This window comes from Eptesicus fuscus, chromosome 11 (genome assembly GCF_027574615.1).
Source record: "Eptesicus fuscus isolate TK198812 chromosome 11, DD_ASM_mEF_20220401, whole genome shotgun sequence".
Classification (NCBI taxonomy): domain Eukaryota; kingdom Metazoa; phylum Chordata; class Mammalia; order Chiroptera; family Vespertilionidae; genus Eptesicus; species Eptesicus fuscus.
The window spans coordinates 81,805,233-81,831,634 of record NC_072483.1 but is presented as its reverse complement, the minus strand read 5'-3'; the positions used below and the strand labels follow the sequence as shown (position 1 = coordinate 81,831,634).

Genomic DNA, 26,402 nt, shown 5'->3' with positions numbered 1-26,402 from the left:
GTGTTATCATTGTACTAGCATATAAACTCACAGATGTCTCTGTTACCTGTTCTGCATTTTTCAGGATTGGAGCAAAACATCAGGAGCTAAGGGAAAAGCAGGCAAGAGGTCTTGTTGATTATGCTACTGGTACAATTGGATCGCTACATGATATGGACGATGATGAAATGGATCCCAATTATGCCAGAGTGAACCACTTCCGGGAACCATGTGCATCAGCAAATGTCTATAGGACTCCGTCTCCCCCTCGGGCTGGACCACTGGTTTATCCTCGCGATAGCCGTCCGCTCTCTCCAGAGAGAGACCATTTAGAGGGTCTCTATGCCAAGGTCAACAAGCCATACCATCCACCGGTGCCAGTTGACAGGTAATGTAATTTATTGAAAGATGAATGTAGTTTTAACTTAATAAGTTTGAAATTATCTCTACTTCTGAAGCATATAAAAATACATCCTTCAATCTATTAAAACTGAAATGACACAGTACCCTTGACAAGTGCTATGCTTTGACCTACCTGTAAGGTATTGGCTATCAAAAATAAAACAATAGCCAATTATAAGATGACATGAATGAGTAGTAGAAGTTGAGTTCATGATACAACAGGGAGTGATTTTTTAAGGAATATGGTGAAAACTTTCAGCTAAAAACCCTACTGTGAAAGTCTTATTTAAAAGAGATGAGGAGTCTTAGGTGAGAATGATGACTTATAAGTAGGCATAATTGAGGTGGAATCATAGATCACTGCAGAGGTGCAGAGGATTTTGAAGAGTAAGATTGAGATTTTATACTCATGTGATTCTGTACAGATATTCATGGATGATCAACAGTAGGAAAGGAGATCATCTTGGCAATAGGAGTTTGATGAAGTAGAAAAAGATAAGAGGTGACAAGGCCAAGGATCTTTAGGTATAGCAGCTAAGGCAAGAGATAATAGGACCATCCGTCATACAATTGAAGTAGGTAGGAAACAAGATGATTCCAACTCCACCTCCTGCCAAAAGCAAAATGCTTCATCTCTTGAAAGGCTGATATAAGAGAGTGTTAGTCAATATACATTGTTAGGTGACCCTTAGAATTACACAGGCAAGGAATGAGTTGACTGACCTTGGTTTAATCTGGCTGCAGCTTGAAGTCTGGAGGAGGAGGTGAAGGGGGAAGGGTGGCAGGCACAAAGAGCTCTCATTCTAGATGGAAAAAAAGACTTGTTTTCCAGGTTCCTTTTGGTCTGACAACCACCCAGTCCCTATTAGTAACCAGCTTTTGTGTGGGAGCATGATATATTGCATATGTTTACCGTTTACATTTCCCCAGCTGGGTGATATTATGCACTTTCAATTAGGTTGGGGAGAGGTAGGGAAATCATGGCATTTTTATGCAGACTGTAAAGTGTAGCTTCACAAGACTGATTACCTTTCAGAGCCTTTCCAATAACCAAGTGGGAAGGAAGGAGCAATTTTTAATCCTTACTGTCAAGCTTCCAGGTTGATAGTATTAAAGAAAGATGGTCAAGTTTTTCTTTGGGATAAAATGAAAATATAAATTTCTATGACTGTGTGAGACCGCCATAATAACAAAACTGTTCATTCAAACAACTGATTAAAAGTCAGTCTTTTTCTCCCAAGTCTTTATATGGGGTTGCATTTTTGCCATATAAATAATATCAAGCATGAGTCTTTTCTGGCCCAGACCATAGTCAACCTTACTTTCTCCAAATCAGATAGGTCTTCATAGTAATCCCCTTTCCATGTGTCCACTGCTAGAATACCAGCACAGAGCTCTTTTTTGGAACTTCCAAAGCCAGTATTCCTTCCTCCTAATTCTAAGAAAATACATGTGAAGCATTCTGTTGAAAAATTCTTTACTTGTCAAAAGCTGTGGAGAATTCTGGGTTAAGTAATACTGAACAAGTTTCCTTCCTGTTGTCTCTTTATCTCTAATATACTCATGTGCAATGTAAGTCTCTAAGAGGAGCACAAAACACTCAACACTTATCACTCCCCAAATTGTTGTCGCCTAATGCTTATTCCCTCCTCCCCCCGCCCCAGATCTTGAGGTTATTCTTTGGAACACTAGGAGACACTATCCTGAGGCTAATTTGCACCCATGTAGATTTGACCAGGAAAGAAATTTCTTAGGATAATCATAACTGGAGCCGCAATAGAATGATGTCAGAAAAAAAATACGCAGTTTACTGCCCAGCCCAGACATGTGTACAAGCAATAGTCTTTCCTTTGACTCTGACCTCTTTATATTAACCATTTGTACACTATAAGCGTCTATAGATGTGGCAGTTAGCTGGTTAATCAAAGATCTAAAGTTCTTTCAGTGGAGTTTCAGACAGGTGCCATATTTTTGGATAAGAGATCAAAGCATGGTTCTTTATACTCAATTACTTTATTCTGCCCTTATCTTTAATTATATTTAAAGACTGCTTTATTCCTTGTTCTTTAAGTTTTAAAGCAAGCAGTTTTTGTGTTGGCACATAACAAGCAATCATAATGTTAGCTATTATCATTATCATTGTTATTATTACTGTCCTTCATCAATGACATTATGAACTTTCCTGATATGCCTGGGACCAGGTGAGTCTAAGAAGATAGTTGCTGCAGGATCGTCCCTAACAGTGTCCATAATTAAGAACTATTGAGTTCTAACAGTGTCCATAATTAAGAACTATGAGTTCTAAACCTACTATATGTACAACTAGAAGCACATCATTTGTTTTTCATCTGCTCCGTCTTTCACTCTTTCAGTAAATATTTGATTGGTACCTACTGTGTTCTAGCTTTAGTAAGCTCTAGGGAAGATACAAACATAACTAAGATAAGGTTCAAGTCCAGAGGAGGTCATATTCCAATTTTTTTGCATGTGTTTGTGCCGCTATATGAAACAAACCTCGATTGTCCATATATCTTTATATCACAGGAATATATCACATGAGTGTGTCCCACAGTGGCTTCCTAATAGAGGAAACATCTGCCTCTTATCTCTGCTTCTCAAGGGTAGGTCCTGAACTTTCAGTTCTTCTAAGAAAAGCTTGGCTTATAAAGAATTCATCTGTAAATGATGGTAGTTAAAAAAAAAATCCTTATCACTATAACAGAATCATAGGCCTGGATTCTCACAGTGCTAATCCTTCCAGGATGTGAACATAGTGTGGGCTAAGTCCTGTCCCAAAAGCCTGACAACTGCTTAGGGTTTACAATGTTAGTCTCCATGGCAGTGGCAGCAGTTCAAGGGCTTCCACAGTGTATGAACCTTAAAGCTTTATGTTTGAATGAGTTCAGATTAGTCCCACAAAGGGGAATAGAAGCTGTGGCACTTGATGTGGTTGCAATTTGCATTCGTTCACATGATTATTTAGCATCTTGGTTGATTGCACAGTGTATCAGTTAAAATGTTTTTGGGTGTTAACTCCCCAAAATATATATATTTGATTCTAAATGATATGCAAGGTATCATATGTATTATAAAACTTACTAGAGGCCCGGTGCACGAATTATAATCACATATTATAATCGAGCCTGTAGCACTCTTGGTAACCACATTCTGAAAACACTTAACACTACTAAGTTTATGGAATTTATGATTGTTTTCTGTTGAGCATGGGATGGAGAGATGGACACCATCTCAGGTATGGTCAGAAAAAAAAAAAAAAAAGGCACAGCAATCAACAGGACTCTTGCATCTTTTGGCCTTAATCCTTTAAACTCATTAAAATGGACTTAACTTTTATATCAGTTGCCTTAACTTTTATATATTTTGTTTTCACTTGAGTTGTTATCAAGCCAGATTCCTCAATATATTGTGCAAAATCCAATCATTTGTACAATGATTATTTTTAATGTAAGATATTCTTTTTATTTAAGTTAAATATTTGCTTATTAGATTTAGCCCATTGTTGTAGCCAATAAAATACTTTAAAGTATTTATTTTTGTCCTCCAATATATTAGCTATCCTTCCTAACTTCATGCCATCCTTATATTTAATCATTGTGGACTCATCCATGTCATTGAAAAGATCGTTTGATCAAAGTCAAGTGTAATCTCCACAACTCATTGTTCAAGATCTTCATTAATCAACACTCTTTGGGATGTTCTGTTAGCTATTAATCCAGTCTACTGCAATGTAGTGTGCATTCTCCATTTCATCCATGAACGTTAGGGACTTTGTCAAATACCTTACTGATATTAAAGTACACCATGTTTGCAAGTATCTCCTGATTTAGCAATCCACTAATCCGGACAAGAAAGGGTATTACTTGCTCTTGGGAATCCTATCGATAATTTTTTTCTCTTCTACATATTCATAAATAATGTGTCCATTTAGACTTAATTATGCACAATAAGTTTTTCTGTGATCCAGTGTGATTTTAGGCACTTAATATATGCTTACTAAATACTTATTGACTGACACACAGCAACTGTTAAACTAAAGTGGCAAATGGCACACAGCTCCTCGGTACTACAGTTAAGCAGCCTTGAATTCCCACAAGATATTCACCAATGTTTGTAGGAAGCTTTTATCGAGCATCTGCTATATTTCTTAGGTCATACAAAGAATTTTAGAAACTATCTTTATCCTCAGGGAACTTACTTTAAGAGCTGAAACTGTCTCATCTATATATATAAAAAGCCATCGACCAAAAACAACCATAACAACCATAACGACCGGTCGCTATGACACCCACTATGGCCAGCGAACCAGCTGATCAAGGGGTGGGGCCGGCCGGCCAACCTCTCGGACTCTTCCACCCCATCAAGAGCGGGGCCCACCCCTGATTGCACCCCCCAACCACAATAGGGGGCGGGTCTGGCTGGCCAACCTCCTGTATCCCCTCCCCCCAGCTTGCCACACCACCAATGGGCCCCCACCACGCTGATCAGCCCGCAGCCTCTCACCCTGGCCACCCCCGCCCCTGAATGCCTCCCTCCCCAATAGGAGGCGTGGCTGGCCAGTCAATCTGAAGCCTCTTCCCCTACCCGGTCCCACCCCAGATAGGCCCCTCACCCCAATCAGGGACAGGGCCAGCCAGCCAACCATCCATGGCCCCTCCCCGAGGCCACTGGCCCCCGATCGGCACCCCCACACCATTCGGGGGCGGGGCCAGCCAGCCCACCACCCACAGCCCCTCCCCATGGCCAGTCCCGCCCCCAATCGGCCCCCCAACCCCAATCAGGGGTGGGGCCCACCGGCCAATCACCCACAGCCCCTACCCCCAGCTGTCCCAGCCCTGATTGGGCCGATGGGGGTGGGCCTGCCGGCCAACTTCCTACCATCTCCTCCTCCCGTCAGGCCCAGCCCCTATTCTCCCTGATTGGGGCCTGGCCGGCCAGACTCCACTCATGCATGAATTTCTGCACTGGGCTCTAGTACAAAAATAATTACAGTATAATGTCTTCTATTAGAATAGAGATATATACAGAATATATTGTAAAAATCATGAAATTGCATATACATTCAATTTGGGGAAGACCTGAGGCTTGGTCTTTTTAGAATCTTGGTTCAAATGTATTAATTTTTCAAAGTTTCCATTTTCTCACTGCAAAATAGGGACAGCAGTTCATCCTATTTCCTATTAATTGCTTGTGGATTAAATAAAATTATCCCAGTACCTAGTTCAATAAATTTTGACTGTAACTACTTAAGAAGGCTATTATACTTTAAACTATCGGACTATGTTACATATTATTGGGCTACATATTAATAAGGTTATTGAACTAACTATAACTATTTAGAAAAGTTAGTGATTATATCTAGCTATTGAGCCTTAAATTTATGGGTATAGTTACCTATTAGATTCTATCTGTTCCATGGATACATGGTTAATGGTTACCTAATTGGAGCCCAAACTCCTGTTGGTGTATTTCAATCATTAGAAACAAAAAAGAAAGTGAGGTGACAAAAGGCAAAAAAACTAGCACCAATTCTCTTAGATCAATCATATCATGTACATAAGTGAAGAACAGTTATTACTCACCTCTTTTGTCAATTACTTGTTAAAAACCATAGCTCATTAGATGTCTCTAAGCTGGTCATTAGAACTAACACTTTCTTTCTTCCTTGTCCATATGGTTTGAAGTTGTGCTCAACAGTTGTCCACAGAATGGACTAGCCCCAGAAGAATTGTCAATAACAACAACATGTCAAGGCAGATCCCATTTGGCTGTAAACAACAGAAAACTCAATTGATATATTTGTCTTATCCTTCAAGGAATTTAGTGACCCTGGCCTCATCAAGTGGCTTCTTTTAATTTTTCTCCTCTGCTTTCCCCAGTGTTTAGGCCTTTTCCTCATGTTGCATCATGATTCTGAGATGGCTATTGCAGCTCTAGGCTTCATGTCCACTTTCCAAGGAGAATGGGGCAAATGGCCAGTGGAATGTGTCAGTCAAGTTTATCCCTTTCAGAACATTTTCTAGAGGACAACTTCTTATTGGCAAAAAGTCCTTTTAAAAGTCTCTGCCAGTTGTAAAAGGATCCTGAGAAACAATGCCTCAAAGGCAAGGGAGAAAGGAATCTCAAGTGACTTGCGGGAGTCATTCCATGGGCTCCAGCACAAACAGATTACCTCTAGATGACTTCTCTCCTTTTTTTTCCCCCACTTCCCTTTAATAATGTAAAAGTTAGAGATTAATGCCATATAGCACTCTGTTCAAATATACTTACTAACTCCCTGTGGGAGGCTATCCTTATTACATAGACCCTCTTTTAGAGACAAAAATATTTCAGTCTGAATAACTTCTAATATCACTTAAGTAAAGCAAGTCGGGGACATACATTCTTAGCTTTTGTGATCATTGAAGAAGTGTGTTTTGGGAACTTTGAATTTAGGAGTGATGAAGGATCAACAAAGTGTTAACAGGAAAGCTTCACAGCCGGGTGTGAACCGCTGGATGTGAACATATCTTGTGCTATTGGGGCAGTGCAGGAAACTGAAATCTCATTTCTTGATTTCAGAGATTGTGCATTTCATTGAGCCATAGTTTTGTCATACACAGCTCATACTTCTGTTGGTGTTTGTCCCAATCTCTATCTCCAGTGATTTTTTATGTTAATTTTACTTTAGTTTTTCGAAGTGAGGCTTTTTTGCTGTCACTTCTGACACAGTTTAGTGAGGCTGTCTGTAGGGTCTTGAAGAATGAATACAGATTACTTGGAGATGTGTTTTTTTGTTTCTACAAACAGAGCCAAAGGGATCTCATTTCAGTTTGGGAATCCCAATGATAAATGTCATTCCCATAGAGAGTTAAAATTCATTAATTGAACAAAGAAATCAGATTTTTTTCTTTTAGAACTTATTACCATCAATTTTTAAATGACTTTTAAACAATAATGAGAAATATCTTAATGAAAGAATCTCTATGACCAGATAAGTGCTAATAGTAACTGATATACCATTAACTCTACTTTGCTCCATTCCCCCTCTTACAAACTTGATGTTCTCATTAATTTTTTTCCAACTTCTGAAAGCCCTGCTCTTGGGACTATGCTAGACTTATGTCTGCCTAAGTTGTCAGCTTCCAGGGGTGACAAATGTAGACAACCTTCTCCTTTATTATACATGAGCTAGGCAGAGAGTTGATACTCAATGACCATCCATTTTCAAGGCCTCCGCCCCCCTGCCATCCTCAGTCACTGGTAGTAAGTGAGCATGTTTGAAGAGTGCTGGCCAAAGGGTTGCTCTGATAAATCTTAAAGCTGTCACTTAAGCATTGACTTGACTGTTTTTCAAACAAATGACCCGATGCTTAAGATATATTCATCTAACTTATTCTGTTTACTAACAGGAGATGGGAGGAAGTATACAGAATGTTTTAGAAATATAAATAACATAAAGAGAATAGAACAGAATACAGAATCTTCTGCCTTCTAGAGGATGCAGCTTATATTTTGGAATAATAATGGTGATATGCTATGACAAGGGTAAGCCAAAGATGTTAAGGAGCATAATAGAGGGGCACTGAAGGCAGATCTGGGGGGGTCAAAGAAAGTTTTTGAGGGACTCTGTATTATGACCTAAAGAACAAGTAGAAATTAATCAAGTGGGCAGAAGAGCATGCTCATAGATCCCTAAGAGAAAACATTTAGGGAACTTTATATATTAGAAGAGGCGGAATGTGTTATGTAAATAAGGGTTAGCTGGAATAAAAAGATGAAGGTCAACACAGGCCAAATTGTTAAAGGCCACATTATCTATATACATAAAAGGCTAATATGCTAAGTGTCCAACCATCCGAGTAATGATGTCAGGTAGCAATGCCCAGCTTCCCCTCCCTAGCATCTATCCTCCTTGCAGTTTCTTCAGCCCAGGAACACGACTTGCTTTATAGCCAGGTGGAAACATTTCACACTTTAACTAAATGTCTGTGAAGTGTTTTCCCGTGCCTCATCTCATTTGATCCTCACAGAAGTCCTGGAGTAGGTAGATAGGAGACTCGGTGGAATCTATTTTCTTTTCATTAGCCAGAAAACGGAGATTTAGAAAGCTTAGAAACTTGACCCAACTGAAAAGAAGTAAGAAATGGTGGACCTTGAAAATGACTTCAGGTTTTCTCACTGTACAGAATATAGTCAAACACTGCTGCAGTTAAATATTTTACCCTTTGTTCTCCCTGAGTGATCTACAATAGTAATTTACTTTGTGTTGATATTTACTGCTGTGTTGCTGACAATTACCTGAAAGAGAAGTTGGGGTGCTTCACAGGGCTGGAAGGAGTTTAGCTAAATCAGAAAGTAGGTCTAATTAAGCAAGTTTATTCTATATCTATAAAAGGCTAATAAGTTGACTCGCACCTGCACGATAAATATAAAACTCTCACTGGTGCCAATTGTATGCGTGTGTTTCGATCTGTCATTGTAATCGATCATGAATTTGGTTGACACTTCTATTATAGAGAAAGGGAAAATAACGAACGATATTCAAATATTTCTTCTAATTAATTTCCTTTCAATGTGCATGAATTTGTGCACCTGGCCACTAGTCAAAGATAAAGCACTTAGTCTTCAGCTCTAGAGCAACAGGGAACCCTTGAAATGGAGATGGCATGTTGAGATTTATGCTTTGGAAAGATAACAGAGTAGGTTTGTATTTCACAAATAAGAAACTGGCAGCTGAGAGAAATTAAGAAACATACCTATGGTGACACAGGTAATAAATTGGCAGAGCCAGGATTTCAACCCAGGTCTCATGCCAAAATCTGTACACGAGCTTCTAGCTAAGTGAGGGTTTCTAAAAATTGCAGGTTGTAATGTATAAGTACATCTTGAAATCAATTTGGTGGAATCAACTACCACTTTAAAAAGTAGCATAGAAAATATCATTGCATAGATTATAATGAGTATAAGAATTATTCCATAATTTAAGTTATAGATGTATGTAAAATGTATACATGTGCATATGTACACAAGGTATGTATGTGAGTACTGGGACATGATGCAAAATGCATTTCTCACTGCAGATTGCAGTAGAACAAGTTGGAAACCAATAAGCATGTACAAACAGAATGTATGTTGCTCCTCACCTGCCAGACATCTTTCCCTCTCTTTCTCCCATATTCATTCATTCATTCATTCATTCCATTAAAAACATTAGATTCCTACTTTGTGCAAAGCACTCTACTCAAGGCTACAGAGATACAAAGACAAATCAGAAACCTTGGGCTTTGACCTACTTCTCTGTAGACGTTCTAAGTTTGTGTTGATCTACCTCACTTACTCAGGCCTCTTGTGACCTGTGGTTTGCATTAATCTATTAGGCAATTACACATTTTTTGCCGATGCTAAAGATGGATTCAAAGTGCCCTCTTTATAATTTCTGTATTTAATGCAATATATAATCAAGAATAGGCCATTGTTAGGTCAATTGTCTTCTTTATTTATCTTTTAAACAATAAATAATCAGTGGGATGAGAAAGGGCAATAAAAGATGGTTTTAATGTTAGTACTCATAAATACCCAACATATTAAAGAGATGTTTCAATATTTATGTGCTGTGGACTCCCCTCTCCTCTGGAGAGCTGACTGAGCATTGATATAAACCCATCCAGAAATAGAACTCAGTAGCCACAGTTTTTGCACAGACTTTCAGTGAATCCTGAGCAAGCACTCTGAATTCCCTCAAGCTTGGCCATTACTTGGTCTCTGACTTTCCAAATTGTCAAGGCCTCTGATCACAAGACTAGGAGGGATATTCTCTTCAATGCATACAAAGTGAATTTTGTATGTCAAGGTCAGTAGGTGGCCTGGGCCCATCCTTAGAGCTGTAGAAAGATTTGGTCATTAGCATTTAATGTTTTCATGTTGGTCTTTTGTGTGGAGGCCCCACAGAACAGCAATCACTCTCATGTTCCTGAGTTGTTGATCTCATGAACTTTATATTAGTAACATTTCTAAAGGCTACCTCTCCCTACCATTCTCTCACTTAGAGACCCTGTCGGGCAACCTCAGCATTTCAGGGACAACATTTAGCAGGTGAGAGGACAGGTTTGTTTTCTTCTCTTGCAGCTCACGTCTCAGTGTTGTTCCATAGAAAATAACTAATCTGGTGGCGCTCCACTTCAACCCTTTCTCTCAATGTCTATTTTCCTGTGTTCTACCAGTTTCCACTCTCTGCAGCTTTGTTTCCACCTTTTTCTTCCAGGTGAGGCTAGGGTTGGTGACAGTTGACAACTGTCTTATGAATTGGTTTATCTGGCTGCTTAAGTGAGTGAAGACTATGCTATGCCAAGGAAGAGAAGCAGAACTAGATCTAAGTAATTCAGAAATTTGGGACATTATAGTTCGTGCTTAAATTGAGTTTAAAGTCTAGGAAACAAATTTTATGAGTGTGTATGATTTCTAAGTCTCAAAACAAGTTCACTAGAAAACAAAAAATGTAAAGCAGTAGACTTCAATGTAAAGTAGTAGATTTCAATAGTAATTTCAGACCATTTGAGACTATAAGTAGTTTTGAAGAAGCTCAATTCATAAATTTTCTTTTGGGTCATTTATTTCTGAAAGAGAATTTCTCCAAACTTTGCTATTTCAAAAAGGGTATTTCCAGAATCTGCTCAGATATGGGTTTTAGAATCTAGAAGCAATAATGTATACAAGGATTTTCAAGACTAATGATGGTAATAGTGATGATGACGATGATAGCTAATAATAGTATTCATTGGATACCTAATATATGCCCAGAATTGAAACATTTTACATTTTAAATTTCACTGCCTCTTCAGCAGTATTTAACTATTTATTACTTTTCTTGAGATTATTGTCTTTCTCCTAGTAGTCAATCACATGGGATTTGAAGTTGGGATAAATCCTAGTACATACGAGAAACCAAGATGGCGGCATAGGTTAAACACCTAACCTGCAGCCGGGCACAACAATTTCAAAAATACAACTAGAGGTCAGAACGGACATCGTCCAGAACCACAGGAAAGTTGGTGGACTGAAATGCCCACAACTGGGGGGAAGGAGAAGGCCACGGGGACAGTCGGGGAAGCCGTAAAAGCCTGAGGTATGGAGAAACGGGCGGAGACACGAGCACACGCGCCTGCGGGGAGGATGGAACCGGAGAGGAGGGGGCGGCTGATGACCTGGCCGGAGTTCACTGGCAGGAAGGAGATAAAGGCTCCGGAGTGCGCTGAGCACCGGCTCCGATTGCAATGAACCCCATTCCGGGCGAAACCCTGGGAAACTCACTCACTTTCGCAACTCCGCCGCCCCCGCAGGCCGCCCGGCCTGGGACGCTGGGGACGCCGCCGCAGCGGCGGCGCCCGGAGCCCGGCGGCCTCCCAGCACCCGTCCCCGCCGCGCAGCCCCCGCGCGCCTGGTCCCGCGGGCCGCGCGCCCCACACACCGGACGGAGGCCCGGGCGCCCTCTCCGTGCACCTCCCGGCGGCGCTAGACTTCAGTAGAGTTGACTGAATTCAAGGGATTAAAAAGTATAAATTGGGGGGACGCCGCGGCGGCGACGTCCGGAACACAGTGATGGCGGTGCCTGGAGCTCGGCGGCCGCCCAGCGCCCGTCCCAGCCGCGCAGCCCTCGCGCGCCTGGTTCCGCGGGACGCGCGCACCGCGCACCGGACGGAGGCCCGGGCGCCCTTTCCGTGCACCTCCCGGCGGCGCTAGACTTCAGTAGAGTTGACTGAATTCAAGGGATTAAAAAGTATAAATTGGGGGGGACGCCGCGGCGGCGACGTCCGGAACACGGTGATGGCGGTGCCTGGAGCTCGGCGGCCGCCCAGCGCCCGTCCCAGCCGCGCAGCCCTCGCGCGCCTGGTTCCGCGGGACGCGCGCACCTTGCACCGGACGGAGGCCCGGGCGCCCTTTCCGTGCACCTCCCGGTGGCGCTAGACTTCAGTAGAGTTGACTGAAATGAAGGGATTAAGAAGTACAAATTGAGAAGTTTGAAAAAGATGGCGGCGGAGGTTAAAGGCTATTCTGTTGCCTCGCACCCAGCGAAATCGGAGGGGATGAGGTGTGGAAGTGCGTGGGTCTGGCTGGTGGCGGGGGAAAGGGGCTTTTGTTCCAAACCTAAGGGAGATTAGCTCTCCATCACCCTGAAACCCATCTTCTGGCGAACCCCGGGAGACCCAGATGCCTGCGGGGAGAGGCGGAACTCTTGCAGAGGTGCGCCCAGCAATCAGTGTTTGCTGCGCTGGAGTGCGGAACGAGGGGACTTAGATACATGGAAGGCAGAAGGACCAGACTCACAGCCATCGAGGCTCGCCGCACCATGGCCTGTTGGCGCCCTGAGACCCCGCCCCGCCCTGGGACCCGCCCCGCATGTTTTGAAGACCTGCCCCGCAAGTCTTGCAGGCACACCTGCGCCCCAAGCAACGGCTTATGCATGTGGGTGGCCTGCCCTCTGGCAGCGGACCAGATGATCTGCTGTTCTAGTCGGACTGCTCCAGGGCCACTCAGACAGGAGGAAGAAACTACAGTTTTTGCTGTAATCCTTGCTGAGTGCCTAAGGCAGTAGCTGATCTACACCCCATTGGAGACCCAGAAACGAGGGCATCTAGTGGTCTGTGGGAGATGACACCAGATTTCAACCACGTGCATAAGGGACACATTCAACGGGAATATTCAGTGAGCGCCAAAGCTTTGCTGCACCAAGACCCGGCCCATAAACGTGTCTCCTGCACAGCAACTCTTCCTTTATAGACAAAGAGAGCCCCCCCAATGACACCAACAACAATCAAGACTTAACTATACAAAGGAGGACCAAGATGGAGGCATAGGGCGGAAGCCTGATTGTTGCCTACCACAACAACTTTGAGACTACGACAAGAGAGCAGAGCAGACACCATCCAAGACCACCATAGGGCTGGCTGAGTAGATGCTCTACAACTAGAATAAAAGAGGGGTATGTGGGATGATGCTGATGCCGGCGACCCAAAGACCACACTTTAAGAACTACAGCTCAGGCGACACAAAAGAACTATGGCTCAGGCGATACAACAGCGGCCTGGAACGTGCTCGGCGCAGTTCCCCCGGCGGTCTCCGGCTGAGGGGACGGCTCCACTGGCAGCCAAGCACGGACAGACGAGCCCCTATGAGACATGGGGTGGGAGACTCCGCGCTTGCTGACCTCTGAGTCCGTCAAGAATCTCAACGCCCCGGAAGCGGCCAGGTGCGCATGCTCGGCGACAGGCCACCGATGCAGACCCAAGGGCCGACGCAGCGACGCCAGACTGGCCCACCGCCATGCACCGGGGGCACCAGAGCTTCGCCGAGCCGCCGCCCGACGAGTTCTGCAGCAGCCATACTGGAGCTCTGGAAGGATGGCCAGGGGAATTGCTGAGGGGGGATTGACCGGCAGGAATTGGGATCGGGAAGACGGGGCCCCGCTGAGACCTGGGTGCGGGCGGGGTTGCGCGCCTCTGGTCTCGGGTGTGGTCACACGCCTCTGGGTATAAGTGAGGCCTCACGTCCCTGGGTCTAGGTGAGGCCACATGCCCCTGGGTCCAGGTGAGGCCGGACTCCGGGTCCGGGTGAGGCCAAGTGCCCCTGGACCCGGATGACGCTGGATCCCGTGCCCGGGCGAGGCCAAGCGCCCCTGGGTCTGGGAGAGCCCACACACCCCTGGGTCCAGGCGAGACCATGTGTCCCTGGATCCGGGTGAGGCTGCGTGCACATAGGCCCGGGTGAGCCCAAGTGGCCCTGGGTCTGGGAGAGGCCAAGCGTCCCTGGGTCCGGGTGAGACCATGTGTCCCTGGATCCGGGTGATGCCTTGTGCACCTAGGCCCGGGTGAGCCCAAGTGGCCCTGGGTCTGGGAGAGGCCAAGCGTCCCTGGGTCCGGGTGAGACCATGTGTCCCTGGATCCGGATGAGGCCTCGTGCACCTAGGCCCGGGTGAGCCCAAGTGGCCCTGGGTCGGGGAGAGGCCAAGCGTCCCTGGGTCCGGGTGAGACCATGTGTCCCAGGATCTGGGTGAGGCCTCGTGCACCTAGGCCCGGGTGAGCCCAAGTGGCCCTGGGTCGGGGAGAGGCCAAGCGTCCCTGGGTCCGGGTGAGACCATGTGTCCCTGGATCTGGGTGAGGCCTCGTGCACCTAGGCCCGGGTGAGCCCAAGTGGCCCTGGGTCTGGGAGAGGCCAAGCATCCCTGGGTCCGGGTGAGACCATGTGTCCCTGGATCCGGGTGAGGCATCGTGCACCTAGGCCCGGGTGAGCCCAAGTGGCCCTGGGTCGGGGAGAGGCCAAGCGTCCCTGGGTCCGGGGGAGACCATGTGTCCCTGGATCCGGGTGAGGCCTTGTTCACCTAGGCCCGGGTGAGCCCAAGTGGCCCTGGGTCTGGGAGAGGCCAAGCATCCCTGGATCCGGGTGAGACCATGTGTCCCAGGATCCGGGTGAGGCCTCGTGCACCTAGGGCCGGGTGATCCCAAGTGGCCCTGGGTCTGGGAGAGGCCAAGCGTCCCTGGGTCCGGGTGAGACCATGCGTCCCTGGATCTGGGTGAGGCCTCGTGCACCTAGGCCCGGGTGAGCCCAAGTGGCCCTGGGTCTGGGAGTGGCCAAACGTGCCTGGGTCTGGGTGAGACCATGTGTCCCTGGATCCGGGTGAGGCTGCGTGCACATAGGCCCGGGTGAGCCCAAGTGGCCCTGGGTCTGGGAGAGGCCAAGCGTCCCTGGGTCCGGGTGAGACCATGTGTCCCTGGATCCGGGTGATGCCTTGTGCACCTAGGCCCGGGTGAGCCCAAGTGGCCCTGGGTCTGGGAGAGGCCAAGCGTCCCTGGGTCCGGGTGAGACCATGCGTCCCTGGATCTGGGTGAGGCCTCGTGCCCCTAGGCCCGGGTGAGCCCAAGTGGCCCTGGGTCTGGGAGTGGCCAAACGTTCCTGGGTCCGGGTGAGACCATGTGTCCCTGGATCCGGGTGAGGCCTCGTGCACCTAGGCCCGGGTGAGCCCAAGTGGCCCTGGGTCTGGGAGAGGCCAAGCGTCCCTGGGTCCGGGTGAGACCATGTGTCCCTGGATCCGGGTGAGGCCTCGTGCACCTAGGCCCGGGTGAGCCCAAGTGGCCCTGGGTCTGGGAGAGGCCAAGCGTCCCTGGGTCCGGGTGAGACCATGTGTCCCTGGATCCGGGTGAGGCCTCGTGCCCCTAGGCCCGGGTGAGCCCAAGTGGCCCTGGGTCTGGGAGTGGCCAAACGTTCCTGGGTCTGGGTGAGACCATGTGTCCCTGGATCCGGGTGAGGCCTCGTGCACCTAGGCCCGGGTGAGCCCAAGTGGCCCTGGGTCTGGGAGAGGCCAAGCGTCCCTGGGTCCGGGTGAGACCATGTGTCCCTGGATCCGGGTGAGGCCTCGTGCACCTAGGCCCGGGTGAGCCCAAGTGGCCCTGGGTCTGGGAGAGGCCAAGCGTCCCTGGGTCCGGGTGAGACCATGCGTCCCTGGATCTGAGTGAGGCCTCGTGCACCTAGGCCCGGGTGAGCCCAAGTGGCCCTGGGTCTGGGAGTGGCCAAACGTTCCTGGGTCTGGGTGAGACCATGTGTCCCTGGATCCGGGTGAGGCCTCGTGCACCTAGGCCCGGGTGAGCCCAAGTGGCCCTGGGTCTGGGAGAGGCCAAGCATCCCTGGGTCCGGGTGAGACCATGTGTCCCTGGATCCGGGTGAGGCCTCGTGCACCTAGGCCCGGGTGAGCCCAAGTGGCCCTGGGTCTGGGAGAGGCCAAGCATCCCTGGGTCCGGGTGAGACCATGTGTCCCAGGATCCGGGTGAGGCCTCGTGCACCTAGGCCCGGGTGAGCCCAAGTGGCCCTGGGTCTGGGAGAGGCCAAGCGTCCCTGGGTCCGGGTGAGACCATGCGTCCCTGGATCTGGATGAGGCCTCGTGCACCTAGGCCCAGGTGAGCCCAAGTGGCCCTGGGTCTGGGAGTGGGCAAACGTTCCTGGGTCTGGGTGAGACCATGTGTCCCTGGATCCGGGTGAGGCCTCGTGAACCCAGGCCCGGGTGAGGCCACGTGCCCCTGGGTCTGGGAGAGGCCAAGCGTCCCTGGGTCCAGGTGAGACCATGCGTCCCTGGATCCGGATGAGGCCTCGTGCACCTAGGCCCGGGTGAGCCCAAGTGGCCCTGGGTCTGGGAGAGGCCAAGCGTCCCTGGGTCCGGGAGAGACCATGTGTCCCTGGATCCAGGTGAGGCCTTGTCCAACTAAGCCCGGGTGAGGCCACGTGCCCCTGGGTCTGGGAGAGGCCAAGCGTCCTTGGGTACGGGTGAAGCCAGATCCTGGGTCCGGGTGAGGCCGTGCGCCCCTGGATCCATCCGGGTGAGGCTGGGTCCCAGGCCCGGGTGAGACCACGCGCCCCTCGGGTATGGGTGAGGCCACGTGCCCCTTAGTCCAGGTGACGCCGTCCCCCTGGGATCGGCCGAGACCAAACCAGAGGGAGTCAGACCTCCATTACCACCATTTGTCCACCATCCAGAGCTGTGGGGTCAGTGCTGACATGTACACATAAGGAACTACTGGACATCGAAATTGGGTCTCAAAAGAACTGTTGGTCCAGGGGGAAGCTCGCTACAGATTGATTCATTTGCCTGTCAGCATAAATATTATTGCTCGTCTCACATTCAGTTCTTATTAGTATATATCTGGTGACATTTGATCTCGTTCATCTAGAGGAAATGAGGAACAACATAGACTGAGGAACAAGAACAGAACCAGAAGCAAGGAGGCATCGATCGGACTATCGGGCCTCAGAGGGAGGATAGAGGAGGGTAGGGGGAGGGTGGGGGGGAGGGGGAGAGTTCAACCAAAGGACCTGTATGCATGCATATAAGCCTATCCAACGGTTAAGTTCAACAGGGGATTGGGGCATGCGTGGGGAGAGGGGTGGGATGGGAATGGGGGGATGAGGACAAATATGTGACACCTTAATCAATAAAGAAATTAAAAAAAAAAAAAAAAAAATCCTAGTACATAATGTCTTCCAGCCTCTCTTTCTTCATTTCTAGAGTGAAGCTGAGACCATGACTCCTAGGATTCTAGGAGACTTGAAGAATTAATGCATGTTAAATCTCTTGAGCAGTGACTGGCTCATATTGAGTTCTCGGCAAACTTTAGCCATTATTGTTTTTTCACTTTTCTACCATTATTGATCAAGATACCCTTCAGTAGACCAGTCAGATGAAGAATGTATCTAATAGAAATATCTTAACGTATAAAAAGAGAGGATTACAGGAACCACTGAGGATGTATTATGAACCTGATTAACACCCAGGCCAGAGTTTAGTAATTGGATGAGTTAATCAGTCTGCATGGTACCTTCTTGTCATATGCCCTACCACAAATATATAGATACTAGAGGCCTAGTGAACTAGAGGTCCCTCATCCTGGCCTGCACCCTCTTCCAATCCAGAACGCTTGGGGGATGTCGGACTGCCGGTTTTAGCCCAATCCCTGGGATCTGGCTGAAACCAGCAGCCTGACATCCCTAAAGGGATGTAGCAGTGCGCGAAGTGGCAGAAGTGGCAGGTGGTCGGGGAGGAGACCAAGCTGAGGCTGGGCGCCATGCTGCTCCCACTGATCCTGGCCCCGCTGTGCTTAGCATCTGCCCCCTGATGGTCAGTGCACATCATAGCAACCGGTCAACCAGTCATAATGGTTGCTTAGGCTTTTATATATAGAGATAGAAAAGGTTCCCCATTTTCTTCATTACCACATCTCAAGGTACCCATTATTTTCAGCCTATCCATGGAGACATGTACCTTCTAGAATCCAGAGATCTAATCCATTTCCCACCCCTTCACTTATTCTCAGAGCTATGAGATTCCTTATTAATATAATAAATGTATGTGTCTGCAGTAAAAGGTCAACCTTTAATTGTCTAAAGAAATGGTTCTCAAACTTGAACTTGAGTCAGAATCACCAGGAGGGCTTGTTAATTATAGACCTGGGCTCCACCCACAGAGTTTCTGATTTTGTAGGTCTGGGATAGGACCCTAAAATTTGCATTTCTAAGAAGCTACCTGGTGCTACTGATGTTGCTGGCAGGGATGTCTTACTTGGTGAATCACTAGTTTAAGGTGTCTTTCTTCTTTTAGTAGCTTAACAATCACCACTTTTTCCTTAACTCAAAGAAAAATGCACAAGGAGCATTTTCCAAAGGGAAAATACTAAAATCAAAACTAAACTTTGTGGGTAACTGCCACATTTGTCTAATGCTGTGGGTGGGGAACATCCAGCCCAAAGGCCATATAAGGGCCGAAAAATTGTTTGGCCTGGCCCTGCCAAGGCATTAGGGGTGAGTTAATTAAATGTGGGACCAAATATAGCAGGCTAATTTTTAAGTTGGTAATTTTGTATGACCCTCAAATGATGTTATAAATATCCAAATGGCCCTTGGCAGAAAAAATGTTCCCCACCCCCGGTCTAATGGAACTGTACCTTTTGTATCTTAAATGTCTGCATCCCAGTGCTTAGCACATAGTAGATACCCAGTGCATGTTTGTTAAATGAGTTGAATCAGTGAAGGAACCACAAAATGGATCTAGCTCAGTGGATTTCATACATCATTCTTTGGAAAGTTCTCATGATTCCTTTCAGTCTAAAAGGCCTTCTAGGAGAATAAATTATTGTCATTCTCTTGGAACACAGTCTCAGAAATTGCAGACTCAAGATATGCTTGCATTTTAAGTACTTTCTTGGATTAAACACGGAATTGCTAACAGGATTACAAAATGCCAAGTTTACTGAGACTCAAATTGTTTATGCACATGTTTGGTTGTCAGTTCTTTCTTCAGTCGGTACATATCTGGTTTTAATTGCAGTCTTAATGTTTTAGTTGTTGTTTTGTTTTGTTTTTTTGACACCTGCGCATGAAGTCTCAGTCAAAACCAGCTGTAATTTGCACAGGTATTATATAACCAAAACAAGACTCAGAACCACCATTGTGTCACCTACATTTAGTGTCTAATGAATTCTGAAATGCTTTACCTCAGTTCATATTGTGATTCAGAAAATGGCCTCTATTTTTCCCACTTTTGCTCCCACAGTAATGTAAAACATTTTTAATGAACATTCTGATAATCTTTCTCATTCCAAGAGCACAGCGTTTCAGTAGATGATGCAACATCATTTTCATTTGTGATTTTTTGTTTATGGTTGTCTTTTGAATCTCTGTATTTGGATAAAAGAAAAAGAAAAAGAAAAGTGCCCAGGATTACCATAATTCTACAAAATAGAATGTGTGTAATTACTGTCACCAACCACATGGAGTAGAGACTTATAGTCTAATCCCTGAAGTATTCAGGTGCTTTGATGCGAGCCATCTACCCAATCTCAGGTGTGACGCAGGCACTGGCTCATGGGTCTAAAACTCCCATATGCTGTGATGAACCCACCTAAACTATTCTGTGCCCGGTTTTGACCTTGGACCTTGACCCTAGCTGACACCTGTAAAATTACAAGTGACTTCCTTGGTTATCTGGTTATCTGGTGACTTTCTGGTTATCTCTAATAACCAGAGTCCTAGTTAGAGAAAAAGTCATTTCAGGATCAGCTAACAATTCTCTTTTTGCCCTGAATATCCTTCCCTGCCCCATTGTTTGGCTTGAACTAACTCACCTAATTAGGGTCAGCCATCGAAAAAGAATGAAATATCTTGGTGGGGGGACATTTCTAATTGTTTTTTAGACATAAAAGTTGTAGAATTTGAACAATGGACCCAAGCTATCATTTCAAATGTGCGCTCATTTATGGCATCTCAACTGAGGTGAGGCACATTCCCACGCATGCATCACCTTTGGGCATCCGGTAGCTGTGGCCTGGCCAACCACTGCCGTCAGGCCCTTCAGAAGGCAGCAGAATGAGGTTAGTGTTAACATTTCACTGCGCATTAATTCTTTTAAAAAAAACAAAAAACCTGTCATTTAATTTTAAATGCTAATATGCATATGGTTAATTAAGAAGCCAAAATTGGCTCTAAGCTTGGTGAGCTCTAAGAACAGGGAGAGAGCGATCATTACGCTTCTGCTCATGGTTAGCTATTTGTGAACCAGCTGATAATGTGCAAAATTAAGATTTCATAAGTGGCATTTTAAATGAATGGTTAATGGCTGAAGATTAATTAAACAGTCAGAGTTGCTGAAGAAAAGCTGTTAAAAATTATGTTTATAGGCCGGGCGCTTGAATGCTGGAAGTGAAACCCTGATAGATGGTGGCCTTTCAGTTAACTGAGAGCGTCTGAACAGAGCACCCTCTCGCACACTGTGCAGCCCTGCGTGGCAACAGCCTCAGGGACCTGTCTTTGGAGGAAAAGCTGGCAAGTAGGAAAACGGACTCGAAAAGCATTTTACTGAAGGGATCTTCACTAGCGCCTTCATCCCGGGCAACCAGGCGTATTTTATTTCCTTCCTTCATGCTGCATGGTCCTGGGTGACAGTAGGCAGAACCCCGCGGGGTGCTTAAGAGGCTCCTCAGTAAGAGAGACCAGGAATTTCAGGATGTTGTTGTCAACCTGTAGTGGATACTTCCTTTGGTCTGAAGCTGCCAGCCCCCTTGGTGGTACAAACATGGATTTTGTGGGCCTGGCTCTTACCATCGGTTCCTTGGGGGAAGGGTCTGTAAAATATTTTTTGAAGTTGTTTATCAGAGCTCAACTCCATAAATGTTGAATAAAGAAATGAATGAATGAATGACTTACCTAAAAGTTGGGTAGCAGAATATCAGTGGATCTTAAATGCCTTTCCATCGATCTTACTGCAAGACCGCCCTGCTCCTCTCTTGCACCGGCTATTAATGTGTGGCTGCGCAATAACAATGTCGCAGCCTCGGGGACCACATAGTCTAGTGGAGGAGACACAGGCATGTCAATAGGTGAATCGCAGCCATGCTGAGTAGTTAGAGTGGCCTAGGAGGGGAGCTAGGAAGCTCAGGGTGAGGCTGGGGACAGTCAGGAGGGTAGTAGTTTCCTATAAATTGTGAGAAAATTAATTCTACCAATTGAAATTAGTATTTTATATATATATATATATATATATATATATCAGTTCGCTCAGTTCAACCTCCTGCTTCCAGGCAGAAGACCCAAATCACACAAGCTAGATAGTTATGTCTCTTCTTTAAAAGGTCCCTAGGGGTGGAAATCCCACAGCCTCCCTGGGTATCCTGTTCCAGTGTTTAATCACCCTTCTCATCAAGAAGCTAATCCTATTTCCTCTCCTTGAGCCTCCTCTGGGTTGGTGGAACCTGTGAAATACCCATGGGACCCCTTGCAAGCCTTCAGAAGTTAATTAGTCAACACTGGACTGCTCCAGGTTCCACACTGCGCCTTGGAATGGCCAGGCTCTGAGCCTGCACTGGAGTAATAGCAGGATTTTGTTACCTCTCTACGTGGTCAACTCCGTTTTCTTCCTGGCCTGAAGAGAAGGACAGCAATTTGATCTTTTAGTATATTTTAAAGAAGTTGTTTTATTACATTTTTATTCACGGATTTAGTTAAATATGAATGGAGATGGCCCTCATGTCATGTAGCCCACAAACCCAAATCGGAGTGTTTCGGTAAGAAATAAAATTCAGGTTTGTTAATAATAGCCAACACTGAACATTACTGAGAATTTGCCACCACGAGGCACTGTGCTGACTGCTTTGCAAGTGTCACTTAATCCTCCCGACCACCCGCCCAGGTGGTACTATTGCTGTTCCCAAGGTGCCTGAGTTGTAAGGAGCTGGCCCATGCCTTCAGGGGTGGGCCGGGTTTCTACCCAGTGAGCCTGCATCCGGAGCCCGGCCTCTTAACCACTCTGCTGTGTTGACTAACTGTATTCTTTTCTAAAAATTATGTTTCTTTCTCTGAAATTTGATTTCATTATCTGGACTGTTTTTTTCTGCCTCGTGTGTATAAAGTCTCAATCTATAAACTTCCCTGCAGAAAGTTAACAGCACTCTGCCCAATAGCAGTCCCAGGTCAGCCGCAGCTCTCCCTGCAATTACAGGCCGCTGAGTGGCAAGTGCATTCCACTTTAAGAAAGGCAGTAGGGGCTCTCTTTAGAAAAACGGATCATTCAAAGCTTTTCCATTCTGCCGAAAATCGAATGGTGCAAAAGCAAAGAAAATAGGTAGTTCTGGGAGAAAACCTGCCCCATTGAAGGAATGGGGTTAAACCTACGTGCAGATGCCAGGAGCATGCGGGGAGCAGTGATGTCCAATAATTGCCGCTAAAAGCTGCATTAATTGACCAGTGATGGGTTGAAAGCTGCCTCCAGCCAGGATGCCTAACATTCAGGTGCTCTTTTCATAAGCAGAGCGAGAGGCAGGAGGCCACCTTCCAGGGGGTTCCTCATGCAGAAAGTAAGCTGCTGTGACTGAGAAATGTATTTCCACAAAGGAGAGGCTTAGCTTTTCAAACCCCTGCATTCACATCACCTGGGGATCTCGTTAAAATGCAGATTTTGATTGGAGAGAGCCAAGGTGGGGCCTGAGACTCTGCATTTCTCACCAGCTCCCTGTTGACACCAAACTGCTGGTCCAGGGATCACACTGTGATTAGCAAAGGCCTAGACCACAGCAAGGCAGTGCTTAATGGTAACTGATTATAAAACTCATTTAAAATAAATATGCAGGCTGTCTTTTCATAGCCTTCCGAAGTTTCAGGGGCCATTTACTCCTACCAGTGAGAGGTGTGCGAAAGCTCATGCTGCCCAGGCCGGAATCTTCTGGGTGCCGCTCTGGTTCTGCGTTCTGGAAGAGAGAGAGCGTGGCTTTCTATTTGTCCTATTTGTATTTTAAACTCTGCTGTCTGCACCAGTGTCCCTGCTTTGACCTCTTGCTGCACCCGGAGAAATCTCTCGCACCTTAGCAACACGCTCTGTCTCCACAGTTGAATAGGCAGAAATTTAAATTTCTTTTCTCCAGCGCTATTACAGACCTGCCAAGAGAAGTTTTAGCATTACAAATAAGTGATCCGTTTTTCCACCACTTCCCATTCAATTAAGAGTTTCAATGGTTCTGTTTATTCCATTATTTCATTCAAAGCCAGTTACATTACACTTAGCTAATACTTGTGCCTTGGTATTATTTTAGCTAAATTCGTCTTATCTTCACTCAACACTAGCTTCTCTGACAAAGGATACCATCCCCACCCTCATTGATCTGCATCCTAAACAAGCACAAGGGTTCCCAGTGTCTTTTATATATATAGTTTTGTTGGAATGCCAATATTTTGTGAGAGAAGCACAGTGGTGCTTGTCTAGCAGCAGATTGGAGCTGAACATAAGGAGAAGTTTCCTGCCGTTGGAGAAAGGAGAGGATCCTCCCATTACCCTGAACTCTAGTATCCGGAAAACTTCACGCTGAAGCATCAGCCACCCCTGTGTTTCTCTTTTTGAACAACAACAACAACAACAAATTGACAACCTGGGACCATTTGTAACTTAATGAAAAGAGAGAAAACAAGACTTTTTCTGTGGGGGCTAGGCTATACGTCAGTGCATTTATGAATTATGTAGAATGGCACTAAATAACAATAAACGGGAAGATGTTCTCAATTAATGAGACTTTCTTCTCTATGTGGGTAACCACAATCGAGAACAGACCCTGAGGTCCCGCTTGGTGTTAGGAGGACAGTGGGCCTGTTTGACTTCAGTTTAGAGCAGCTCTGTCCAAAAGAAATAGTTGAACCATGCACACAAAATTTTTAAAGAATCACTTTTTTAAAAATATTTTTATTGATTTCAGAGAGGAAGGGAGAGGTATAGAAACATCAATGATGAGAGAGAATCATTTATCAGCTGCCTCTTGCACGCCCCACACTGGGGATCAAGCCTACAACTCGGGCATGTGTCCTGACTGGGAATCGAACTGTGACCTCCTGGTTCATAGGTTGACGCTCAACCACTGAGCCACACTGGCTGGGCACCACACATGTAATTTTTAATTTTTATATGAGCCTCATTTTAGAAAAAGTAAAATTTCACTTCATAATATGTTATCTAACCTAAAATATGCAGAATATAATTTCAACATGCATTCAAAACAGTTATTGTAGAACTATTTTACCTTCTTTTTTTTCATACTGTCTTCAATTTCTGGTGTGTATTGACCATTTCCCGCAGGTTGCAGTGGGACCAGCAGCATACCAAGTGTTCAGTAGCCACTTGTGGCTATTAGCCACCATGATGGACAGCCCTGGAGTCCCTTCAACATACTCTCAGTGGTAGCTGATGCTTCAGCGTGAAGTTTTCCGGATACTATAGTTCGGGGTAATGGGAGGACCCTCTCCTTTCTCCAGTGGCAGAGAACTTTTCTTTATGTTCAGCTCCAAACTGCTGCTAGACAAGCACCACTGTTCTCCTCTCGCAGAATGTACAGTCCAGGGTAAGAAAAAGACCTGTAAACAATCCATTCCTACTCCCAGGGACAGTCAGATCTGCCAGCCCTACCTTTTCCATCTCCAGAGATGCCCCTCTGCTTAGGCAGCAGCCCCTGCATGGTGCGGTTACCTCAGCATGGGCTGAGCTAGACAAGGTGACCTGGGCAGCGACAAGGCCACCTCAGCAGGTCTGATCCCATCCCAGATCTGTCCTTGCCTTGCCTAGGAGAGAAGACAGAATGGATGAGCTAGCTTCCACCTTAGACAGCAGAGTGAAGCCTGGCCTTCAGATGGGGAGTATGTGCAGTCTTCCCATACAACGTTTTGTCAACAAGTAACTCAGGCATACGTGTGACTAATTATAAAAGTATGACACCAGTGTGGTTCTCACTTAACTACAAATCCTTCCTTCCTTCCCAATAGGTAGTCATTCCAGCTAGGGATAATGAAAGGCAGTGCTGTGGACAGAACCTTCCCTTTCCCTAAGTCACACTCTTATTCTCAGTAAACTGATCATCCTCCTAAGATGCCATGTCTGTAGATGTTTATAGAACAACAAACTTGGTCCTCACTTTATTAATATCAATTTTTACTTTCAGGCCTTTCTTGTGTGGTATTGCTGCTATTTTGTGCCTATGACACCTCAGTATGGAACCCCATGATTCACCTCGTTGCTCAAGCCAGAAATCCGGGAGTCCTGGAGGCTTGCACCTCCCTTATCCACACACCCAGACTTTTTCCCAGGACAATCCAGGGGAATGGGTAGCTTTGTTTCTGATGTCCGTGCCCTGCGTTTCCTCAATGAGGAAATGTTTTGAGGTCCAGGTTGCCTCAACCACTTCCTTTGGTCCATGGTGCGTTCCCTTTGGCATCTGCATTCATCTGGATGAGGGACAGTGTGGGGTCCCCGTATTAGAGAGCATTGCCTTGTGCTCCTTGCATGCATTGCCTTTTACAAATGCCTCTCAAAGTGCAACTCTAATCAGCATTCTTCCTGCTAAAGCCCACCCCCTCCTTCCGGTTTTCTAAGGACCCCAACCTTAGCTGCATGACTCAAGACCATTGCTCTAGCTTAAGCCCTAAGTGCCATTCAGGACTTAGCCCAGCATCCCACCCCTCAATGATCTTCCCAAAGCTTCCATGGAGACTGTACCACAGAAGGATCGAGTATTGGGATTAACTGGTACTTGTTTGTTTCCTTGTGAGATCTTGACACAAGCGCTGTACTTTACTTCTATTCTTAGCACAGTTCCTGCAGCATCTGCTACTCAATAAATATGTATGTTTTGAATGAATGAATGAATGAATCCAAGTGGCTCCACTCCTAGCTGCCTGACTTGAAGATCACACAGACTCCTCGTCACAGTCTTGCATGGGCCAGCCTCCCAGGATAATATGACTTGTCTGGCCTCCTGGTCAGCACAGCCTCCCTATGATTGCCTCCTCCCTCTGTTCTGCTCAGATTCTTGGGGTTCAGTGACTCCGCTGGTTTCTCTTGGTCCTTGGCTCTCATTGTGGTGACATGTCCTATTCCTGTTCTGTCAGGAAATGCCTCCTAGCCAAGCACCCCTAGATGAAAGACTTCCCTGGATACAACAGGTCATGGTTTTCCCCATCTAGTC

General features: G+C 46.2%; 1 protein-coding gene across 4 annotated transcripts in view; it reads left to right on the top strand.

Annotated features, from left to right (window-relative positions):
• The window catches only part of PARD3B (par-3 family cell polarity regulator beta), a 910,289-nt gene that overhangs the window by 752,100 nt on the left and 131,787 nt on the right, over positions 1-26,402 (top strand). For 3 of the 4 annotated variants that reach the window (XM_054722996.1, XM_054722997.1, XM_054722995.1), the window contains one exon: positions 65-367. The exons of the other annotated variant lie outside the window; for it this stretch is intronic. In XM_054722996.1, the coding sequence (XP_054578971.1) occupies positions 65-367 (303 nt within the window). The remainder of the gene's footprint in view (positions 1-64; positions 368-26,402) is intronic. 4 annotated transcript variants of the gene reach the window in all.